The sequence below is a fragment of the Rhododendron vialii genome, chromosome 5a (assembly GCF_030253575.1).
Source record: "Rhododendron vialii isolate Sample 1 chromosome 5a, ASM3025357v1".
Classification (NCBI taxonomy): domain Eukaryota; kingdom Viridiplantae; phylum Streptophyta; class Magnoliopsida; order Ericales; family Ericaceae; genus Rhododendron; species Rhododendron vialii.
Genome location: NC_080561.1, coordinates 25070573 through 25091914, shown reverse-complemented (window position 1 = coordinate 25091914; position 21342 = coordinate 25070573). Strand labels below are relative to the sequence as shown.

The following is a 21342-nucleotide window of genomic DNA, read 5'->3' as shown; positions in this document are numbered from 1 at the left end:
GAGGACTCGTCGGAGAGGTTGACAGCGATGTCGATCTGCACTGGGCATTGGTAGTGGGGGTTTCGCTCAGGGGTGGGGGTGGGTGGTGAGAGATGACAGACATTTAGAGAGAGGGGGTCCATTTGGCTTTGGGGTAGAAATGTCATCACGTACCATTACCGAGCCTATGCAGGTTCGGAAATAAAATTCAGGTTTGGGATCAAATCGAATCTAAAAAGGGGAACCGGTGTCTAATTTTTTTTTTTAAAAATAAACCTAAAAGAAATACACCTAAGCCCAAAAGACAAACCCAAGGGAACAAATCCGACAACCAAGAGAATAGAATCGAAAATTCAGCTGCTATAAAAAATTGCTTCCTCTTATACTCCGTTTTTAAGAAAAAAAAACATTTAATTCCGCTACTATTCTTGTAGGGCAAGTTTATACGGAATTTCTCTCCAACTTTAAACGATCCTCTGCTATTGTCTATTGAACTATAGGATTGATCCTTCAGGGATCTGTCGAAGTGCTATACACAAATAGGTGAGACTTTATAAAATGCAGTTTTCCTACGTGAGATAATTGTGTTCCAAATGATAAACAAACTGGGTGACAATGCAAAGAAACAAGGTAAGGGGACACGAATATATTAATTTTATTATCACTAGAAAGAATTCTTTGATTCGTGCCAGTTTTCTATTTAGCTAGCCCAACTGTAGGGTACATATGCGGATATTATTCAATACTTTTAGAGTGTATGAACAGTATATTCGCTCCTTTCACATAATCTATGGACACATATGGGACCCATATGTTATGTGAGAGGAAGGAATATACTGTTCATATACTCTGAGAATATTGAATAATTATTCGTACATATGATTGCTTTGTTTTGTTGGTTTTATTTTATTTTATTTTATTTTCTTAATTGGCTTTGTTTTGTTTTGTTGTTGGAGTGGAGTTTAAATGTTAACAAGTTTATTTTCTACTTATACGCGTGTAATATATTTGCGCGGAATTCATCTACGCACATGGTAAAAGAACTACACTGAAATGGTGGGAGCATCATGGCGCCCCAAACCTCTGACTTAACATTTTCTCCAATTAGCACCGTCGGCATTATCCGTTCCCTATAAAATTCGTAATTCTTGTTTTATGCTAGCGTCGAGTATCTAAAGTCTAGAACGCGCAAACTAATTCAAGACACTTGATTTCAAAAGAATAGAAAGTCTAGTACTTTCACATTCAGAAATTAATGTCATGGAACCTACTGAATTATACTTGGCATTTTGTCGTGCTACTACTAGACGGTAAATAATACTAGTGCAATTCGAGTACATCCACAACTAGCTAGCCTTGTGGTAGGGTTTGATACATAGTTGAAGTAGCTGAAACACTAATTAGCTAACCAAGAAACTAGTAAAAGGATTTGTGTGTGTGTGTGTGTGTGTGTGTGTGTGTGTGTGTGATCAAGATTGAGGCATGCATGAGTTGGTAAGTTGGTAATGATTTGCTCAGTGGATTATATGGTATATATAGATCATCTATCTGAACTTGAACAAGGTAGCTAGCTAGGTGTACATTAATGTCTGATACATATGGTCTCAATGCAAATAAATAAGATAGGTTTTTTGCTGCAGATTCACCAAATTAAATGACTTGTTGTGAATAACATTTGTTTGGGTCTCTTGGATTATGTTTTCGGCTTCTTGTGACTATACTTTTGTTGAGTTTGAGTTAGGCAATGGTTTAAGCCAGGGATGCCTGCGGATCCATGAATTTGGTGCCCCAGCATCTTAGCGTACATCTACGCTCCCTCTTGTCTTGCGCCCAGCTAGCAGGTATATATAGACGCCCAAAAAAGGTTATATTACACAATTCTCTCTCCTACCCTTTTTGCTCGGGATGAAAAAGAAATCGAATGGCCAAGTGGTTACATATATGATTGATCGTGACGGATTGAGAGTTGCTGAAGTGCGGCAGATTCAACTGTCCATCTTGATATGAAGGGCTCAGATTTAATCCAAGCTCCTACAAATTCGAGCCGTCTACTGTTCGGATGAAAAGCGGAGGGTGCACTACAGCACCCCCAGATCTGATCGTGACGAGGTATTATATAATGTAGCATTTTCAATAACACGATCATAGCACATAGTACACCTATGGTGCAGATGGGCGGACTGACATTGAGGCAAGGGGGTCCACTGACCCCACTCCTTGCAAAATTTCCGTAGGAAGTAATATAATTTTGGGGGTATTTCTGCAAATTTGCCCCATAGAATATTTTCCCTAAACATTTTGCCCCTATACTGCAACCAAACTACAATGTTGCCCTTTCCACTTTCCTCACTTTTTCCTCCTCTCTCTCTCTCTCTATCTCTCTCTCCCCCCGAAAAAAATTGAAGAATGGAGGAGAACTCACCCTGTGAAGAAAAAATCTAGAAACCCTTGAATATCAATCACCACTGCCAACGAGCTCAGCTGGAATTGGACCGGGAACAAACCCGTTTTACAGGTGGGTAATTTAGATCCCATTTTCCTTTTTTTAAAGAGTTGATTTCAGCCACAAATACTCTATTTCTCTAAATACTTTTTCTCTTTACATGAATAATGAATATGGGAATGGAAATCCGAGTTTGTGATTGTTTTTTGGAACTCATTGTTTCTGGAACATGGAAGACGGCCACAAGGCCTAAGGGAAAGGAAGTCAACATTTTATAAATAGATACTCCATCTGTCTCAATTTGTTTGTTCAATTGTCAAAATTCATGTCTTTAAAAAATATACTTATATCTTATATTTTATAATGTTTTTTTATGTTTTTGAAGATTTTGAATAATAAAATTAATTAAGATCTACCAAACAAAATCCATATTGCATATTAAAACATTACGAATTAAAAATTATAGACAATTTTTTTAGAGATCAAACGCTCTCAAAAAGTCAAAAAGGGGACAAACAAATCAGGACGGAGGGAATATCTCATTTTGGTTATTGTTCTATTATTTTTGTTATTTTCCGGGTCATTTTGTACAAGTGCAAAATTATACTTGTAGATGCTTGATGGCTTGACCTAGTGCAATAAAATTCTGGGTCCGCCACTCTCCCATTATTGTCTATCTAAATACAAATGCTATCCCAACCCAATTCCCTTGTAATTTTTGTATATATGATTTCTCTTTGCTGCTAGAGGAGTTGGAATGGAGACATTAATTCCATTCCGTTGAGCAGACAACAACAATTAATTCATTAAAGCAACATGTTATATAGCAAGAAATGAAAGAAACCAACCTGCCTGTTATCCAGATGCCACTTTTTTTATTCCAACAAAAAACAAAGCCAGGCAGGCATCAAAGAGGACTAGAAATTGGAAGAATTATTAGGTGAGGATTTCATAGCACCAGCTGGCTCGACTTTTATTATTTTTATGTCCCAATCAAAAGTCTCACGTAATCTCCAAACTGGAAAATTTTATTAAGTGCTCCTGGAGCCACGGACGGATTCAGGAATGTTGTTAAGTGGGGGCACCTTGATAATCATAATGGCAAAAATTTATTTTTCTAATTAACCACAATAAGATCGTACACAATTAAGACATGCATTACAAACTACAAAAAATATATAACACATATATACTCACACTTAAATTATGTAAAAATGAGTACAAAATCTATGACAAAATTTGAGAGTATGTTTTACATAAATATCGACAAGTTTTAGAATGATTGATATAGTTTTATTAATGATATTATTTTAAAATATTGCTCTTAGACGATTAAAAATAAGTACAATTAAGAAAGAATTGACCGAAATAGACAAATAGTTCGGAAACCAACAAGTATAGATGCACCATATATATGACAAAATTGAAACATAAAACTAATTCTATATGTATATTTTCGAGATATATGCAAGTGTGTATGTATAATGGCACACTTAATTTCATAATTATGCTGAATATGCGAAAATATAACAAAATTATTTTAGTTTCGAGTGGGGGCACGTGCCCCTCTTTCCCTCCATCCCTGCCCTGGAGCATCACATGCGTGTGCCTGGAGCACCACCACGTGATGTTCCAATGACCTTCCTTGCAACACATTGTATGAGTTCCACCACAAAATGTGTGTGAGTTCCACAGCAAAAATGTGTGATTCTCACGCAAAGCTGTGGTGGAAAAAAGCCATGAAGTGCTCCAGAAGTAGAGAATAATAACTCCCAAAGAAGGTCAGCGAACACCATGTGGTGGATGTTCATAGTCGTCAGGTGGTGTGGGTTTGATAGGGCGAGACTCAGAGGGGCGCATTTTGGCAGCTAGAAGCATGGCACTGAGTGGGTTCTCAAATCCATTCGTTGCTGAAGCAATAGCAGCTAGAGAAGGCCTTATTTTCGCATCTGAGCTTGGGTTTACATGTATTCAGGTTGACGGGGATTCTTTAAGCTTTATTCGAATGGTCAAAGGGGAACAAGTTAGTCACCGTGTTTTTTAAGTTATTGTGGAAGATCTCCGGAGATTGGCGTGTGATTTTCGGTTGTGTGAGTTTAGTTTTGTTAAACGTAGTGGTAATGGTGTTGTTCATTGTTTAGCTAGTAGGGATTATGGTTGTGTAGGTTCTGCTTGGGAAACCTATCCAACGTTGTGGCTATCCACGTCTTTGTCTGAAGCTGGATGCACCCATTGATGTTTGGTTCGATTTTATTATCAATGAATGGATTATCCGTTTGGCAAAAAAAACAAACACGTGGTTCATGCGCCACCTTCTAAACTTCACCAGTATTCATATCGTGTTATTCACTTCTAATTGACATTGAATTCCACAATAAGTTTGTAGGTACTTACCCAGTTACCCTATCTTGGGAGTCATTTTTGTGTCCAACTGTAGGTCGAAGATTCAACAGAAGCTACTAGAGTCGACTTCATGAATCTTTTCCCCACCCATTTGCTCTACCAAGAGCTACATGTTCAACTAAATTAAATACTGGCAAAAAAAAACTTTTTCCCATCTCAATCAGTCCACTGATTGATAATTTGGACAATCAGAGCTGGATATGTTGCACCAAAAAATAGTTGCAGCCAACCTGGATGAGTCTTAAAAGGTGAAGACTAGTAGGATTGCTGTAGTGGACTAAGCCTGGTTTGGATTGGGCTTACTATCTAGGGCAGCCCAAACCCTGTCTACAGCCGAGTGGCAATAACAGATGTTCATTTTGTAGGTTAGCTCAAGGATAGGGGAGAGACAGTCGAATCTACCCATTCAGCTACTCGAAACCACCACACCACAAATGCAGATACACATTCCAAGACTGTATGAAAATGATGGAAAAGAACTTCAAGAGACAAAAAGAAAGAAAAATTGTGAAGAGAATTCATATAGATTCATGATGCTATTTGTTGTCTTTAAATTGCGGGTTTTCACTCAATGGGATCTCCACTTTACTCAACAAGATTACAACTTCAATGAGTCAATTGAAACAGAGAAAAGAAAAGCTACATGCAGTAAATAATATGGCGACTTATTTGAAAACCAGATTATGACAAGTTTTGTCACAGGGGTACGGACAGTCAATGGCCTTAATGTCTGCTCGATCAAAATACCAGTCACCTACACCTAGTGCGATTCCCTGCCAATGTGAAACATCCCATATATAAGATGGTTCACAACAATTTAGCTAAGATAACAGATGCACAGACAAGTCTTTATGCAAGAACCCTTCGTATTTCTGGTTGTTTGTGTGTGTTCTTATCTGTTACACGCCTTCATGTTTTTTTTTTATCGGCATATATACATGCCTTCATGTTAGTGCAGAAATTGTTGAGTGCACGTATATTTTAGTTATATGTACAGAACTTGCCTACTGGTAAATGGCGACAAGAATCAAAATAAACACGAGGGCAATACTTGATTTATAGAATTGATTTCTTTATGTGCAATGAAGATGATGTGGAAAAGAGAAAACAGAAGGCACTTGGGGTGAGAGAACGCAAAAAAGAACACAATTGAAGGCAGAAAGTAAAGACATGATGGGCTGATATATGTGCATTCAAGGGTACATGTATATATTATGTTGATATAGACTTTGTTTGCTCAATTCTGACAATATAGAATCCAGCACCTGATCTCGCACTCAATTGTTGAGTCAGGCGCCCAGCAGTCCTGCGCCCAATGTTGCGCTCAAGCATGGGGTCAGCACAGGCTTCGTAATTTACATGATTTGACTTCTTAGGCCGCCTCTGACTTGGTTTTGAACTTCTTAGAACTTTGTTCTGAGTACATCCTAGTTGGTTTTGGACTTGGAGTGCTAGGGAATCAATTAGGACAAGAATTAGCTCATGAAAGAACTTTTTGAGCATGAGTAAAGCATGACTCGCTCAATTGGGGTTGGACTCAAACGGAGGCTTTGGTAGACTACAATCTTTGGTAAGGTCTTTGTAGGCCTTTGGCTGCATTCATTGTCTGGCCTTTGGTTATCTGTTGGTACTTTGTTCCTTTGTTGTCTCTTACTTGAAACTAGTGTTTGGTGAGAAGAGTTACGTTGAGCTTTGGTTGAGAGATTCTATTTGCATTTTGATGAGAGAAACTGTAACTCGAGTTCATGAGTTTCTCTTTTTGAGAATTTGATTGTCAGCATTGGAGCTCTTCGAAGTTTTTTTTTGCATTAGTGGAAGCCTTTGTCGTTCGTTTGACCAAGGACGTAGGTGATAGGCCGAACCATTTAGGTATTACTGTATTAGCCTCGCTTATGCTTTTGTTTGTACTTTGGATTCTCCATAATAGATTGGTAAATGGTTTTGCTTGTTTCTTCTCCTCCGCTATCTTGGGCATCATCCATCCTGGGCTGCTAGCGGCAGTTGGGTGTTTCAGGGGCCCACCACATAACAATAGATATAGTCATGTATAACCACATCATGCGTACCTTGGTGCCAATCAGAGGAGAATCATCAGCAAACCATGTATCCTGCCTCTCTGTTTGACAGTGAGCGAAACAAGAGTTTATGAATAAGCCATTCTGCTCGGACGTTGAGAATCCTTTTACTGCATTCAGCATATGATTCCTGAACCCTGCTCCGAAGAATGCACAAACTCATTAATCAATTGATATAAGTTCTTTAACAACATTTGCAAAGCCAAATATGAATCCCAACACTGTCGGTCATTTTCGTTATATGAGATCACCTTGCAAAAACTGGACCTGCGCTTCAGTACATTGTGCATGATCCATTTTGCAATCACGCCAATAACCAGAAGGATCAGCTGCAGCTGGAGCTAAACTTTCCTGGACCTGAATTTAAGAATTAGACACAATTTATCAAGTTTGTCATTCAAGGACATATACCATATCAAGAACAAAAGAAATGCAGTAAAATTTCTCAAGTTGCCCAAAAGCATTAACAATAGAGAAATGCAATGTTACCTGCCATGAGTCATAGGCTGCGTTGAGAATAAATAGAGGGGTTTTTATGTTGGCAATTAAGTTCTCAGGGAAGAAGCACTGGAAAGGATGAAAGAGAAAACAAGTCGACATGAGTTTCAGAAAAAAGGGAAGATTAGTTTTTGCTATCGTTCTTATGAACTTGAATCTCCTGCATTTGCATGTAAATATCAAGGAAGGGACTCACGGAAGTTGGATCGAGATGGTTGGTGCAAGTACTTGGCAGATTCTTTCGCACGCCCTGTTGTAGCCAAACATATTTCCATTTACCAAGAACGCAAAGAATGAAAAACAAACAAACATACATACAAACAAACAATCGATCATTGTCATAGAGAAGGTCCACAAACTAGACGATTTGAGCTGTTTGACTGGCAATGTACACTGAGACAGGTTAATTGCTGGATTTGTACATGATTCTATTAATAAACTAAAAATCACACAGCTAAAGCATGATTCACTTTGTTTGATAAGTAAAGTGTGATTAAATATGTTAAATCTTTGATCATCGGATTTTCTTTGGGGGGCAGGGGTTTCTCTGGATTTAACCACACAACTACACCCAGTTCATAACTAATAAGTGATTATAACGTGAAGACCAACTGGATGTTATACATACACACAAAGGATTGAAACACGTACTCCTGCACAGATAATCTTTGCTCCAAAACTCCCAATAGATACCAATCCATCCAAATATCCTATTTTATTAAAGTAGTGAACATATGAATATTGCAAGGAGCAGAGCCAATATTTCAACACGCTGAGATTAAAAGATAAAAACAAAAAATATTCACATTTCCAATCCAATTTGCCAATTTCAGGATGCATATACCTGGTTTGAAACTTTTTAACCAGTCCCATAGTAACTAGTTTGCACCATGCACGAAGGAGATGACACAAGGAAAACATGTGGATGATATAAAAAACTAAATATGTTAATTACCTGCAAGCTGACCACACCACCAAAAAATTTCCTGAGAGTGTGGCCACCGGATACATCAGCCCTGCAATACCAGAAAGATCCACCGACAACCAAGCTCAGGAGGATGTCCAAATAGAAGTTGTGCAGAATATAATCAGACTACTAGGGCCTTAAGAAATTACGCATCCAGGAATAATCCAGCATCACTCAGGCACTTCACTTTAGTACTTCCAGGAAATAAGTCCCGGAACTCATCACAGTGCAAAATAGAAGCCAGACCTCCGGCAGAACACCCTGAAAGAAGTGCCTGAAACAGAAATTCGGATAATCGTCAGAGAAACCCATACTAAACGAGAATAAAAATGAGTGTTTTTCTAGACATAAAACCTGGTTGGTATTGTGCATCCCCCTTGACATTAACTCTTCCATAGCTGCTGACCATATGCGTTGTCCTTTAAATTCCAATTTTGCGGCCTAGAAATGAATCAATAATACGTAAACCAGTGTGCATACACATTACTCAAAACTAGGGCTCAACTCAACAAACAAGATGCCTGTAGGCTAAATACGAATTGAGGCACACAGTGGGTCGCTCAAGTTTATCTCAGAAAGGCAATGACCACACAAGTTGAGGTTTAACTCCATTATCTAAAGACTTAAGAGCAACCTCGAGCAAGCTTCTATATGAGTCAAGCTTGATATGAGCTTGAGTATCTCAATTTTCTACAGTTTTAAGAATGTTCGTGAGCTTGTCAAATACAGTTCAAGTCAACCTCAGCACAGGAAGCTTGTCTTTTTTGTGAGTGAGCTTCGAACTAAGCCAGTGGAATCGACCAATTCATCAACCTGGTCTAGCGTATTTAAAGTCATGCAGGAAATGTCAAATAAGCACCGTTGCCTACTGCATAGTTTATGACAGTAATAGAAGGATATTTGCAGCCAATGACGGTGGAGTTTATTTTGTCAAAACTAGCAGTAACGAACATATTAGCACCAAAGTACCTGTTAGAATAGTTTAGTCCCACATCGGGTAGTCATGTTATGTAATGAGTCTCGACATAATATAAATAAAGCTCTTTGTGTTAGGGTCAATTGACATCCTATACACTTTACTCTCCTTTTCTCTAATAACATGGTATCAAAGCTATACCTAAACCCTAATCCTAAAACACCACCATAACTGCCGTATACTCCTGCCGACATAGCTAACCCACCATCCTATACCCCTGCCGAAACCCTAATCCACCATCAACCTTCTGCCGCCTCTAAACCCAGTCCCTAATCAACTATTCTGTGGCTCGAAATCCTAGATTGAATCACCCCTGATGTTCAAAACCCTAAACCGAGCCACTTCCGACATCCAAAAACCTATATCGCACATTGTTTGACACTCAGATCTTCTGTTCCAAGTCCGATAGCCTTCGTCCTGTTGCCGGCAGCCCTCGCCGGACCTGCCTAGTCACCGGCGATCCTCACTGGCCCTACGTCAACCCTCCTGGTTGCTGATTCATGTGAGTTTCAGTACATTAGTTCAGTCTATGGTGTTAGTATTGCTGGTTTATGGTCTCTATGAGCGTTGATGTTGTTCGGAGCTTCATTGGTTAACATTGCAGTCTGTTAGTGTGGCTGGGTCATGTTGCAGTCAGTTGGATATTGCTGGTTTATGTTATTTTTTACTCCTATTGTGTGGATTATGGTTTCTACGGTTGCTGCTTCATTAGAGATGTTGGGTTACAATTGGTCATGTTGGGTTTGAGCAGTAGCAAGTTCATACACGTCGGTATTTGTCGTTTGATCTAGTGTTAGTTGTTTTTGGTTTATTATACGTGGTTGGATTAGTTGGTCGTTGTTGATTAGTTGGTGATTATTGTGTTTGTGCTCCTTACGTGTTTGGGAAAATGTCTGAAGAGAAAACAGGTTCAGGCCCTCTTTCTACAGTTGTTGGTACCACTTCTGGTTCTAGTTCTACTAGTATTGGTAGTCTTTTTAGTGGCTCTCGGTCTCGTGAGCGGCGCTCTATTACCTCCACACCATTAAATGGGGACAATTATGTTCTTTGGGCTAAAGCTGTTGAGGTGTATTATATGGGTCAGTCTGAGGACTCTTATTTGACTGTGAGCCCCCTGCTGCAGATGCACCCACATATGGGGCTTGGAAACCTGTTGATGCCCGTATTCCTTCAGAGTTATGGAATAGTATGACGGAACATGTTGCTAGTATGCTAATGTTTTGTGATACAGCTAGAGAGGTGTGGACACAGGCAAAAGAGTTGTATTCAGGTGTCGACAATCTCCGTCGCACATATGATTTCTTTAATATATCTCAGGGTGATGATTCTTTTGAGGATTATTATGCTAAGTTCCGGCGCATTTGTAATGAATTGGATATTTGTGAGCCACTTTCTGCTGATATTCAGGTTATACGGAGCCAGCGTGAGCGCATGAGGGTTACTCGTTTTTTGTGCATCATCCACTTTCAAACCTGTGGGTAATCAGATTTTGGGGGATCGTGACTTACCTCCTCTCAGCGAGGTATTCAGTCGTCTCCGGCAGTCATCGTCTATTTCTGGTGCACCGACTTCTGGCCGTTCTGCTTTGTCTTTCGCTATTTCTGACAACTCTGTTTTATCCGTTAGCCATGGTTGTGGTCGCGGCCATGATTTTCGGTTTAGTAGTCGTGGCTGCGATTATGGGGTGAGTGGTCGTGGCTTTGGCGGCCGTGATTCTGGGTTTGGAGGTCGTAGTCGTGACTTTGGAAGTCGTAGTTTTGGTTGTGGTTTTGGGAATTGTGACTCTAGTTTTGATAATCGTGGGAGTCGCATATCAGGGGAGGTGGCTGAGGTCGTGGCCGTGACTCTAGATTGTGTACTCATTGTTGGGGAACAAATCATACGGTGGAGTTCTGTTATAATCTTGACGGTTTTTCCCAAGCTCATCAGGCTGCTATCTCTTCGGATACTGGACCGTTTACTCCATCCTCTGCCGATAGTATGGCTATTTCAGCAGATGAGTACCAGCGCTTTTTGTCATTTCAGGCTGCAACAGGATCCTCTACTGCTACGCTCGCTCAGACCGGTACATCTGTTGCTTGTGTTACCTCCTCTTCTTCCTCCCCTTGGGTTATTGACTCAGGCGCCACTGATCATATGACTGATACATCTATTTTCTTTGATCGACAACCAGTTGGTAGACCATCTCATGTTACCATGGCTGATGGCTTTACCACTGCTGTTACTGGATTTGGTTCCGTCCCTGTCACTTCCTCTCTTACTTTATCGTCTGTTTTACATGTTCCTCGTTTACTTTTTAATCTTATATCTATGAGCCGCCTTACAAAATCTTTAAGTTGTTCCGTCACATTTCTTTCTCATGGCAATGTTTTTTAGGATCTCAAGACGGGGAAGATTGGTGGGGGCACTGAGCGAGGTGGCTTATATTACCTGACTGATCCTCAGCTTGCAGCTCTTCAGACATCAGAATCTCCCTACCAACAGCACTGTTGTCTTGGTCATCCCTTTCTTCAGAGTCTATTAATAAGTTGGTTTGTGAGGTCTGTGAGTTTAGTAAACACTATAGAGTCCCCTTTTTACCTAGGATTGAGCGTCGTGGATCTCATCCTTTCCAGTTTGTTCATTCAGACATTTGAGGGCCTATTCATGTGCCCAGTGTTTCTGGTTTTTGGTATTACGTTATTTCTGTGGATGATTTTTCTCGTATCACATATCTTTATTTAATGAAAGAGCGATCTGAATGGAAATCTATTTTTCAAACTTTTTACATAGAAGTCAAAAATCAGTTTGATACTTGTGTTAAGATATTTCGTTTAGATAATGCCCGCGAATATTTTCACCATCTACTTTATCAGTTTTTCGCTAATCATGTCATTGTTCACCAATCGTCGTACTCTCGGACTCCATAACAAAATGGAATTGCTGAGCGCAAGATTGGGCACTTATCTGGGGTTATGCGTGCTCTATTATTTCAAATGCAGGTCCCTACGTCCTATTGGAGTGACGCCGTTCTCACTGTATGTTACCTAATCAACCGTATGCCTTCTACGGTCTTAAGTGGCCAGGTTCCCCATACGGTCTTAGGTGGTCAGGTTCTCCATACGGTTTTATTTCCTAGTCAGCCTATCCACTCTCTCCCTCCTCGGGTTTTTGGGTGTACCTGTTATGTTCATGCTCTTGACCCTGATAGGAGTAAACTTGATCCTCGGTCTTTTAAGTGTATCTTTTTGGGCTACTCACACGCCCAGAAAGGATATCGATGTTACTTTCCTACTTTATGTCGTCACTTTATCTGTGCTAATGTCATGTTCAATGAGTCGTTGCCATATTACTCAAACCCTGTTACTACCATCGACCTTCTTCCGCTTGAGTCTGTATTCGCTATGGCTATTCCTACTGGCACTGTTTCACCCAACCCTTTGTAGGTATATGGTCGTCGTTTCCTGGCACTAGCACTGCCTCCGCCTCCGCCTCCGCCTCCTCAACCCCTCCAGTCTGCCGAACTCTCTGTGCCCACGCCTCTGTCTTCTCCCCCGTCGCCGGATCCACCTACCCCTCGCTATCCGACTCGTGAGAATCGTCGTCCACCGGTAAAATATGGTTATACTACTACCTTGAGCACTTTTCATCCTATTTCTCGATTTATCTCTTATGCTCATTTCTCTTCATCTCTTCGTGCTTTTACTACTACTGTTTCCTCCATTTCTGTTCCTAAAAATGTTCAGGAGGCATTCTCCCAGTCTGAGTGACGGACAGCTATGGTGGATGAAATGTCTGCTCTTCATACAATGGCACATGGGAGTTGATTACTCTTCCTGCTGGGATATCTACTGTTGGCTGTCGTTGGGTCTATACTGTCAAGTATCTTCCTGATGGCACTGTTGAGCGGCACACAACTCGCCTGGTTGTAAGAGGCTACATCCAGACTTATGCTGCTGATTATTCCAATACGTTCTCTCCTGTTGCCAAGCTTTGCTCTGTGCGGATTTTTATTTCTCTTGCCGCCAATCTTGGCTGGCCGTTGTTTCAGCTTGATGTAAAAAATGTCTTTCTCCATGGCGAGCTCTAGGAGGAAGTTTATATGGAGCAACCACCTGGGTATGTTGCTCAGGGGGAGCATCATAAGGTATGTCGTCTTCGCAAGGCACTTTATGGACTTAAAACAATCTCTTAGAGCGTGGTTTGGCAAGTTTAGTGAGGCTGTTTTGAGGTTTGGCATGCGTCGAAGTCAATCAGATCATTCTGTATTTTCCCTTATATCAGCTCAAGGGAAAGTATTGCTCATTGTCTATGTTGATGACATTATTATTACTGGAGATGATCAGAAAGGGATCGAAGAGCTAAAACAGTTCTTACATAGTCAGTTTCACACTAAAGACTTGGGGGTAAGCTACGGTATTTCTTGGGTATTGTGGTAGCAAGGTCTAAGGATGGGATTAGTTTGTCCGAGAGGAAATATGTGTTGGATATTCTAGAAGAGACAGGTTTGTTAGGAGCCAAGCCTATGGAGACTCCGATGGATCCTAATGTCAAACTTTGTGTTGATCAGGGGGAGGAGTTTTCTCATCCAGACCAATATCGTCGCTTGGTTGGTAAGTTGAATTATCTTACCAATACTCGTCCTGATATCTCGTTTGCTATTAGTATGGTGAGTCAGTTCATGTCTGCTCCTCGTCTTCCACATTGGGAAGCTTGTATTCGCATTGTGAAGTATCCTAAGGCTCATCCTGGACATGGCTTATTTTACCGTTCCAATGGTCATCTGCGTGTTGAGGCGTTTACTGATGCAGGTTGGGCAGGGTCACCGTCTGATAGACGTTCAACAACTGGTTACTGTACTTTTGTTGGTGACAACCTAGTTACCTGAAAGAGTAAGAAGCAGACTCTGGTTGCAAGGTTTAGTGCGGAAGCAGAATATCGTGCTATGGCTCATACTACATGTGAGGTTGTTTGGCTGAGATCATTTCTTGAGGAGCTGGGATTTCAGGTGCAATTGTCCATTCCTATGTACTGTGACAATCAGGCGGCGATACATATTGCCTCGAATCTGGTGTTTCATGAGAGAACCAAGCATATTGAGGTAGATTGTCACATTGTTCGCGAGAAAATTGACAGTGGTGTGTTAGCTACTCCATTTATGTCTACTGGAGCCCAGTTGGCCGATATCTTCACCAAATCATTGTTCAAACCACGTTTAGAATTGTTATGTAACAAGCTGGGACTTTGTGATATTTATTCTCCAGCTTGAGGGGGAGTGTTAGAATAGTTTAGTCCCACATCGGGTAGTCATGTTATGTAATGGGTCTCGACATAATATAAATAAAGCTCTTTATCAATTAGGGTCAATTGACACCCAATACACTTTTCTCTCATTTTCTCTAATAACAGTACCTACAACTACAAGTTAAGTTTTCTTTAATTTGTCTGTAATTATCCTTCTTTGTACAGGCTTAATATGATAAACAGAACAAATAATGGTTGCAAAACGCAAATGAAGTTGGAGATGACAGCATTAAAACACTTTGGCACCACGAGGACAGAATTCTTGTTTGAATAGCCAAGCTTTAAGCATTATTACCTTTTCTATCATGGAGTAGGAAAAGGTACCCAAAAGTCGTGTGTATATTCAGCAACTGATTTTGGTGGAGACTGGAGAATTATTTCCTTTTACTACTTTACCTATGCACCACGTGGCGGCCAAAGATACAAGAGGTAATGAAATAGACTAATAAGTACCTTATCAAAGTAAAATTATTTGGTTGTAGGACGTGGGATTGTTAGGTACCTATCTCATTCCTTTTTGTTCAACTCTTTGGAAGCCAAATAGAGCACCAATATTGGCAATAGAAGGATAATCAAAAACCACCATATAGTTCCACCAACCTTATCTTCACCGTCCCCTGCAAAGGAGGCACCATCACAATAACGCAGCTTTACTCTATTCCAGTTGAAAAAATCTGCAATGAAACCAGACCATGAGTAAGCAAAAGTTGTCACACACAAGTTGAAAAAATATATACACGAAAATGGAAAAGGAGAAAATAAGGGAATCATATTTAAGATTTAACAATTCGCAATCTGAGATTGAGAGTACCTGGATTTTCTTCGGCCTTGTTGCTAAGTATTCCAGTAAAGGGTATCCGCTTTTCCATGTAATTTGATGATCCCCGCCGAGTTGTTTGGCGGTAGACACAAGATCGTCTGTTATTACACCAGCCTCCACCCTTTCAGAAGATCTCATAAAATCAGGTTCTCAATAGAAACCGAGAAGCACAGTGCGGAAAAAATGCAGCATGAAGCCTCCCACCATAAAATTTGCATCCCATAACATAATGGAAAACAGTTACAAGCAAAACCATAGACAGAAAAAAATACTTAAACAGAGTAACTGAACTGTCTTTGTTATGGACTCTTTAAGACATGAATGTATAGGATCTGGATCTTACATGTTCAATTAGACATTCATATAGCAATCAAATTCTTACCAATGGACTATGCATAGAACTCCTCTGTTATCATTGAAATGCCATAAGACACCTTGTACACAACACTGACTGAAAAATATAAAAGAAGCATACCAAGGAATATGAATAATTTGGCCTGTCCTCGTGTCCTTGAGATAAAAATTAGATTAATTCAACACTTAGGCACATACATGCATCCGACACCCATGCAGGAGTCCATAAAAGAAAGAACTTCATGCAATTCAAACAAGATAATGGAACAATTTTCTAGAGAATTATTTCTAGGACGTCAGAAGGCTTTATGTGAGTGAAAGGCAACCCTCGGTTCATGAAAAGTCCCGTTAAAAGTCTCATAACTCCCTTCAATTTTCTTCGAACTCCAAACTATTGATTATTTGTCCACATTCTCTTGATGGTCACACATTAAGAACAGCTTTTAGAATCGTGAGCTCTCACTGCGACAAGAAATAACTGTCTACATGATTAAAATAAAAATCCATATTACCAATGCTGTCATGTTTTAAGCACTTCAGCATATATGCTTGGAACTAAGTTCTTATTTATTTTTGTAATATTAGCAGTGAAACAAGAATTAAAAAGGGGGGTTTTATAGGCCAGCCCCGTAAATTAGGCTCGGGCCCAAATTAGTCCCTACGCATATTATTGCTACCCGATATAGTCCTGGGCCTCCTGGCCCATTATTTCGGACGAAAATACCCCTCGGGTTGCAGATACAATTCACATAGTTCACATACACAATTCATATAGTTTACAGGGGCAAAAAAGCCATTACACAACAGAACAAAACCTGTCCAGGTTCGGCCGCAATATTTAGGGTTGGGATGACACCGAAGCTAAAAAATAGGACCAACCTCTAATTTTCTAATTGAAAAAAAAACACATAACAGCTAAATTTAGTAACTCAGGTTAGATGCCTCGTTTGTTAAAAGTATTAGATAGGTGAGATTATAACAAGATGGGACTCGTAAAGAGATGGGATTCATAAGGAGATGAGATTCGTAATTTGAATGTTTGTTTTGAACAGAATTAGATGATGGGATTATTTATATCATGTTTGTTTCATATGGGACATGATTGGATTAATAGTATACATTTCCATTTTTGCCCTTATGCAAAAATTGAAGGATAACAAATAAATAGCAGATATTTAATTATGAGAGTCCTAGAAAAAAAAATTAATTATGATCCTTTAGAATAATATGATCAAAAAATTAACATCTTCACACAGGTTTAAGTGAATTGAAAATTTGAGCAATTAATTTTTTTAGATTGTTTATATAGTAAAAAATATGGTTAAAATATTAAGTGCTCCAATTTACAATCCGTTTGAACCGGTTCAAAGATATTGTTATTCTGATCATATTATTCTAAAGAGTCATTATTAAATTTTGTCTCTAGGGCTCTCATAATTATGCTCCCTAGGGTCCCAAATAAAGAGCAGAAACTTAATTATGAGAGTTTTAGAGACAAAATTTAATTATGACTCTTTAGAATAATTTGATCAGAAAAATAACATCTTCGCACAGGTTTAAACAAATTGAAAATTGGAGCACTTGATTTTTTTTGAGACTTTATATATTAAAAAATATGGTTAAAAAATTAAAGTGCTCCAATTTTTTATCTATTTGAACCGGTCCGAAGATCTTATTTTTCTGATAATTTTATCCTAAAAGATCATAATTAATATTTGTGTCTAAGGTTCTCATAATAAAGTATCTGCACTATAGGGGTCCCAAATAAAGGAACAGTTTAGTCATTGCACCGTTAAAGGAGGGGATTGGACTATGAATACCATGTCCCAAGGGGTATTGCTAATACCCCTAGTTTGGGATCTTGCTCATCCCATCGGACTAGCAAGCAATCCAATCCCAACCTCATTTTTGGAATCAAACAGGGTATTGCTAATACCCCTCCTTAGCAATCCAATCCCAACCCTTTAAGAGCCTTATCAAACGGGCCCTCGAGTTTCTATAATTCTATAATGCAATGATAGTAAGTAATCCAATCCCAAACCGTTAAGAGCCTTATCGAACGGGCCCTCGAGTTTCTATAATTCAGTAATGTAATGACAGTAAGCGAAGGAGATGGGGAATTCTAATATCTAACAATCGCAATGTTTGCAATACTAATTATCTTGAAATTGCCTCACAAACCTCCAATTGAATGAGCCAACTGTTTTCTCCTGACCCAGATCCACGATCCAAATGATAACCAGGTAATGTTCCGTCCAAACATACTGCCAGCGTTAATCACACGAAAAGGGAATTAGGCATATTTCATAACCAGGAATATTGGTAAGCATCTAAGGTAGCAAAAATCATATCCTAGTACAAAAAGAGATACCCCATGAGATAAATTTTTGGGAAATGGCTTCTCGGCAGGTTGCCGTGAAATGCAAGGGTACAGTTCGGTCTTTTCCGGCCACTTGCCGGACCTAGTTCAATAGTCGGTCCAATCCATATGTTTTAGATCTCGTTGAAACAAATAAATGTGGTTTGAAATCATGTTTATTGGAGACCAGTTAGATGTGAACGGAGTTAAAAAAAACAAAACAAATCAAACTGATGTTCTGCACGCACAAGATAAGAACCATCAAAATTTCGATTCGATTTCTTTTTTTTATTTTCCTTTACATACTAATTGGTATACAAGTACAACTGACACGATTTAAACCACACTAGTGCATTCCGATGAGAGCTACAATATGGACGGATTTGATCATTGAAATAGGTCCAGCAAATGGCCAGAAAAATCCAACTGCACGGGGGTGCAGTTTGCCGAGGAGCGGTGTCCAAAATTTTGAGGCCAAGGTTTCACTTAAAGGGTACGCAATGCATGATGGATGTGATAGAAAATCTAAGCTGTGTAAACCTAAACTCAATCTACCATTTACCATCAACTACAAGCAACACTGATCAATAGCTTCCACTAAGTAATAAGTTGTTGATAACAACTTTTTTGATTTTGTTCTTATTCAAAAAAAGATCGCGTATGTTAGTTTTGCGTCAAACTTTTATGTATTAAGCGTTCGTCTCGATTTTTTTGGTTTTTCTTGGATATTCTGTGTATTTCCCAAAATAATTGTGTAAAAGTCATAATTTTTTACTTTTCCGATTCCTCTCGTCAAGATGAACGCTTAATACATAAAAATTTGGCGCAAAACTAACATACGCAACAAAAAAAAAAAATTGAATAAGAACAAAATCAAAAAGTTGTCAACAACTTACTGTATTACTTTGTGGAAACTCCCCTAATTAATTAGAACAAATAACAGCATGCATGAAGTCACTCAACCTAATAATGACAGTCAACCAAACAAAGTGGAAAACGTTATCAAGGTAAACAAAGAAAACCAAAACCAAAAAACAAGTTGATCAACCAAAAAAGAAAAGCTGATCGAAATTCACAATAGGATATAGGGAATTGACTTTCCACTCCCGTATTGTTCACTTCCACTCCTTTTTCGCCCTTTATTTACGAAAATATACAAAACTAGTAACATTTTAGTCCAATTATTCGTACCTGACTTTTCAGGTGTGAAAGGATAAGCTTGTAATTTTACAAGAATAATGCCAAAAAAGAAGTGTAAGGGGATAAAAAAAGGGTGGAAAAATCATTACCCAATAATGTTTTTTTGTAGTGTGGGATAGACAGAGAAAGGATAGGAAAATAGAAGAGTGTTGCTACAGGTACCGAAATTGGGGGACCGAAATCGGACCGACGGCCGCCGGCGGGCCGTCTCCGGCCACCGGACGGCCGATCCGAGCCGTCCAAAAATTCTAAAAAAAAAAACCGAGGGGGCCCACGCGGGAATCAACGTCATCCGAGGTGTGTAGGGTGCTTGATCGGAGCACCCCTTTTCGTGTGTATATACACATATACACACGAAAAGGGGTGCTCCGATCAAGCACCCTACACACCTCGGATGACGTTGATTCCCGCGTGGGCCCCCTCGGTTTTTTTTTTTAGAATTTTTGGACGGCTCGGATCGGCCGTCCGGTGGCCGGAGACGGCCCGCCGGCGGCCGTCGGTCCGATTTCGGTCCCCCAATTTCGGTACCTGTAGCATTTTTGAGGAAAATACTCCTAATTGCTGCGTACTTTGTTTCCTCCCCACCTTTGGAACCGGCAAAAAAGAAGAGAGAGAGAGAGAGAGAGAGAGAGAGAGAGAAGAAAGTAACAAAGAAATACAGTAACAACGAATCAAACTTCAACTTTCTCCACACTTCCTCTGATAATAATTGTTCCTTTCTTTTCTCTTTCTTTCCGCAACTTCCAAACAGAGTGTAAGGAAAACAGAGAATTAGGCAAATTTAGCTTAAGATTCAACAAATACAAATCCGTAATGACAAAGAAAAAAAGTATCGAACAAAAACAAAGAAAACATAGCTAGTTTTAGAGAGAGAGAGAGAGAGAGAGAAAGAGAGAGTACCAGCGCCTTGAGCAGCAGCTCCCTGAATAAGAGTAAGATCCACCACAAGAGGATTACTAGCAGCAGATGCAGCAGAGACTCCTCCATGCAATGACTCAAATCGCAGCTCAGTTAGATTAAAATGCTCGAAACCCACTATACATTTGCTGAAAACCCCCAAAACAAAAACAACCCATAAACCCAAAACAAGCTTCCCCATGGCTACTCTCGAGTCCCTTAAATCTCACACAACCCAATTTGGATTTTACAAAAACAAAACACTGGGCTCCAACATTGTAGTTAAATCGTTGTATGTGTAAGCAGCGAAAATGGACCCATATTTAAGAGTTTAACAATTTGGGAAATCTTAGTGGGATTTTGTAGTGACGGATTTGGGAAATCATTATGTGTGGGTGGGTGGGAGAGAGAGAGAGGGGGCGCGCGGGGGATGTCTGTAATTTACTTTTTCGGTTAAAGCAGAGAGTGTGTGGGGGAGTTTTTTGTCGGGTTTCACTAGTCACACGTTTCGAATCTATAGTAGAAAAAGGGTTTCAGACCTTCATTATTCGATCTCAAAGGGGAAAGGGGGCCGCTATTCGCAGCCCTCTATTTTTTTTTCAGAACTCGTTACTCCACATAGTCCATTCTAATATTTAAAAAAAAAAAAATTTCTCCATGTAACCTATTAAATATACCAGATCTTCCTATTATACCCTGTCCCTCCCAAAAATTACACTTTAACTCCTGCACCCATCCAAATAAAAACCTTAATCCCCCGACCCACCCATTTACGTCTCCCCACGCCACTCCATTTCTGGCTCCCACCATCTCCACCTCCATAGCCACCACCGCAACGCCGCCACTCCTGCCGCCGCACCACCGCCTCAGGTGCCGTTCTCTCTCTCTCTCTCTCTCTCTCTCTCTCTCTCTCACTCTTTTCTTCTCTCTCTCCCTCTCTCTCTCTCTGTGTTCTTCACCGCCGCCACCCCAGCCCACCCATTTACATACATGTATTTGTGTAGAGATTCTGTATTTGTGTAGAGATTTTGGTAATTAGATCTCGTATTTGTGTAAAAATTTTTGTAATTAGATCTCATATTTGTGTA

The 21342-nt window shown here is 39.7% G+C and overlaps 1 protein-coding gene across 4 annotated transcripts; it reads right to left on the bottom strand.

Moving 5' to 3' along the window:
- Positions 1-5330: 5330 nt before the first annotated feature.
- Positions 5331-20748, bottom strand: LOC131325734 (pectin acetylesterase 12-like). 4 transcript variants are annotated; one of them, XM_058358147.1, is made up of 12 exons: positions 20258-20748; positions 17980-18062; positions 15436-15565; positions 15225-15298; positions 8720-8806; positions 8515-8639; positions 8354-8414; positions 7595-7648; positions 7390-7467; positions 7152-7257; positions 6892-7037; positions 5331-5598 (listed from the first exon to the last, which is right to left on the bottom strand). In XM_058358147.1, exons 1-12 carry the CDS (start codon positions 20454-20456, stop codon positions 5491-5493), a joined length of 1251 nt encoding a protein of 416 aa, XP_058214130.1. In that variant the 5' UTR covers positions 20457-20748; the 3' UTR covers positions 5331-5490. The 4 variants fall into 4 exon arrangements, with proteins under 4 accessions (XP_058214130.1, XP_058214133.1, XP_058214132.1 ...); XM_058358150.1 differs by lacking the exon at positions 20258-20748 and adding an exon at positions 15788-15850 and having other exon boundaries at positions 17980-18044; XM_058358149.1 differs by lacking the exon at positions 17980-18062 and having other exon boundaries at positions 20258-20664.
- Positions 20749-21342: the final 594 nt, after the last annotated feature.